This window comes from Fragaria vesca, linkage group LG5, assembly GCF_000184155.1.
Source record: "Fragaria vesca subsp. vesca linkage group LG5, FraVesHawaii_1.0, whole genome shotgun sequence".
In the NCBI taxonomy this organism is placed as follows: domain Eukaryota; kingdom Viridiplantae; phylum Streptophyta; class Magnoliopsida; order Rosales; family Rosaceae; genus Fragaria; species Fragaria vesca.
Window position 1 is genome coordinate 16,237,221 of NC_020495.1, and position 2,172 is coordinate 16,239,392.

The 2,172-nt window shown below is 42.0% G+C and overlaps 1 protein-coding gene across 1 annotated transcript in view; it reads right to left on the bottom strand.

Moving 5' to 3' along the window:
* Positions 1 to 2,169, bottom strand: part of LOC101306047 (L-ascorbate oxidase-like) — a 4,688-nt gene extending 2,519 nt beyond the window's left edge. Inside the window, exons 1-3 of the mRNA XM_004299875.1 lie at positions 1,676 to 2,169; positions 1,369 to 1,581; positions 526 to 723 (exon numbers count right to left, since the gene is read on the bottom strand). Coding sequence (XP_004299923.1) covers positions 526 to 723; positions 1,369 to 1,581; positions 1,676 to 2,059 — 795 coding nt within the window. The 5' untranslated portion in view covers positions 2,060 to 2,169. The remainder of the gene's footprint in view (positions 1 to 525; positions 724 to 1,368; positions 1,582 to 1,675) is intronic.
* Positions 2,170 to 2,172: the final 3 nt, after the last annotated feature.

Here is a 2,172-nt window from a genome sequence, read left to right on the forward strand (position 1 = left end):
TAAATTCCTACCGCCAACTTGACGTCTCCACCATCCCATCCCATCCCATGCGCACCGATTAATGGATTCCTTTGCCACAGACAACTTGATATCCGATGGCATGGATTATTGGTGGTAGTGAATTAGTGATAGTACTGCATGCTAGTGCTAGTGTAGGGAAACTTCTACGAGAATTAAGTACCATATATAAGATCGATCGAGAATAATCATTAACCAAGTCCTGCTATCCAACTGCTAGCTAGCTTTTTCATTCTCTCATATTCTCAACCACTATCCAACTTTTTGTTGTTGTGATTTGTCGAATTCTTGCAATATGATTCACAACCTAGCTAGCTACGCACTATTTCATTTCATTGTCAACTCTGGCCAACTTCAGCTCGTTACCACATATTTGGTTTTCAAAAATCATGTTTTTCTTTGACATGTTGGTGACTTATTCGATCTGTTCAAAATTCTAAGAACAACAGCTAGCTATAGTGAGAGTGAAGGAAAGATGGAATGGAATATATATAGTAGCGTACTTACCCCAATGGCGAGATTGAGGGAAGCAAGGGCAGTAGTGCTGGCGATTCTGAGCCTGTAAATCTTGTTGGGAAGAACATGTAGAATTTTGGGGGCGCATTGTTCCCCTCCTCCTAAACTGCACTTGCTTGAATTGCTGCTATAGTGCGCTCCTCCCGCGATAGAACAGTTGTATTGGCCCCTCCCATTCATCAACAAACTCTGATCAACCATATATATATGAGAGATTCGATCAGAAAGTGATACTCGTTTTAAACAACATGCATAAAACCAACCAAAAATATCAAATTATCATGTGTCAAAGATATTTATTTACCTTTATCCAAAAAAAAAAAAAGATATTTATTTACCAGTAATTATTCTCAGCCATATAGATATATCTCAATCTATCTGTATATATATAATCTAACTGTACGTATGGATCTAATTCTTGTAGCTAGCTAGCATAATGCATGTCGACTCAGCTTTTTTGTCTTCTTGCATTATTAATTCTGATTATTGTCCCTGTAATTTCTCGTTTCAGAGCCATTAGATTGATGGTAAACAAAACAATGTGATAGTCGATCTACCACCAAACACATTTCGCACTAGCACTCTTGCCTTTTATGGAAGTTTTATAATGTTTTGCCAGTTTTTGGCTACGTACCTTTTTGAAAAATCTAAATAATATAAACACAGCTAGCTTAACTTTTGTTTGTTAAACCAATAATTGATCCAGCTAGGAAGCCGACAGTGGTAGCTCTAGATAGCATGGGGAGTAAAAAGTTTACTGTATGCTGGGAATGATGAGAAAACCAAAAGCTTTGGAGGAGAAATAATGGAATATATATATGGAGGATAGCCAACCTGGGGTTCACCAATCCAACGCATCGGATTGGAAGAGAGGCCAACTTCTTGGTGGTGAACGCTCTCGTGCCACCAGTCGCTGAGCAGCAAGTTCAACTCGCCGTCGTAGTGAAACGGCTCTTTCTCTCCCTCTCCCACGTCCACTATCAGTGATCCGTACAAGCCTGCGCTTCTTTGCATTCCATAGTGCCCGTGGTAAAAGTATGTTCCGGCCTGCAAAACGAGTTTAGTTTTAGCTTCCTGCGTTACTATAGCTAGCTAGCTAGCTACTTATATATATATAGGTACTGCATGCAGTTGGGTTTACCTTATCGAGTTTGAACCTGTAATAAAAGGTCTCTCCAGGGTTGATGGCACACTGTGAGATGGAAGCTGTGCCGTCAGCCCAAGGTGTCCCCAACTGCCTGATACCGTGCCAGTGAATCACCACTCCCTCCGTGTGAAGTTTGTTGGTCAGTTCAACCACAACCGTGTCTCCGACTGTTGCCCTTATTGTCGGCCCCGGAAACTGCCCGTTGATTCCCATCACCACGTTCTCTTGGCAATCTGGAGACCAGAATACGTACTCCACATCCCATTTGAAGTGTCTCACTTTCGCTGCTTCCGCTGCTGCATGCCCCTGCAGGATCAACAACAACATGCCAAACACCACCCACATCATAACATTGTTATTATGACCTGCTTCCGCCATTGATTGATCAGTTAATCAATGGCCGGATATATACGTGAAGAGACCACCGGGAGAGAGAGAGAGAGAGAGAGAGAGAGAGAGAGAGAGAGAGAGAGAGAGAGAGAGAGAGAGAG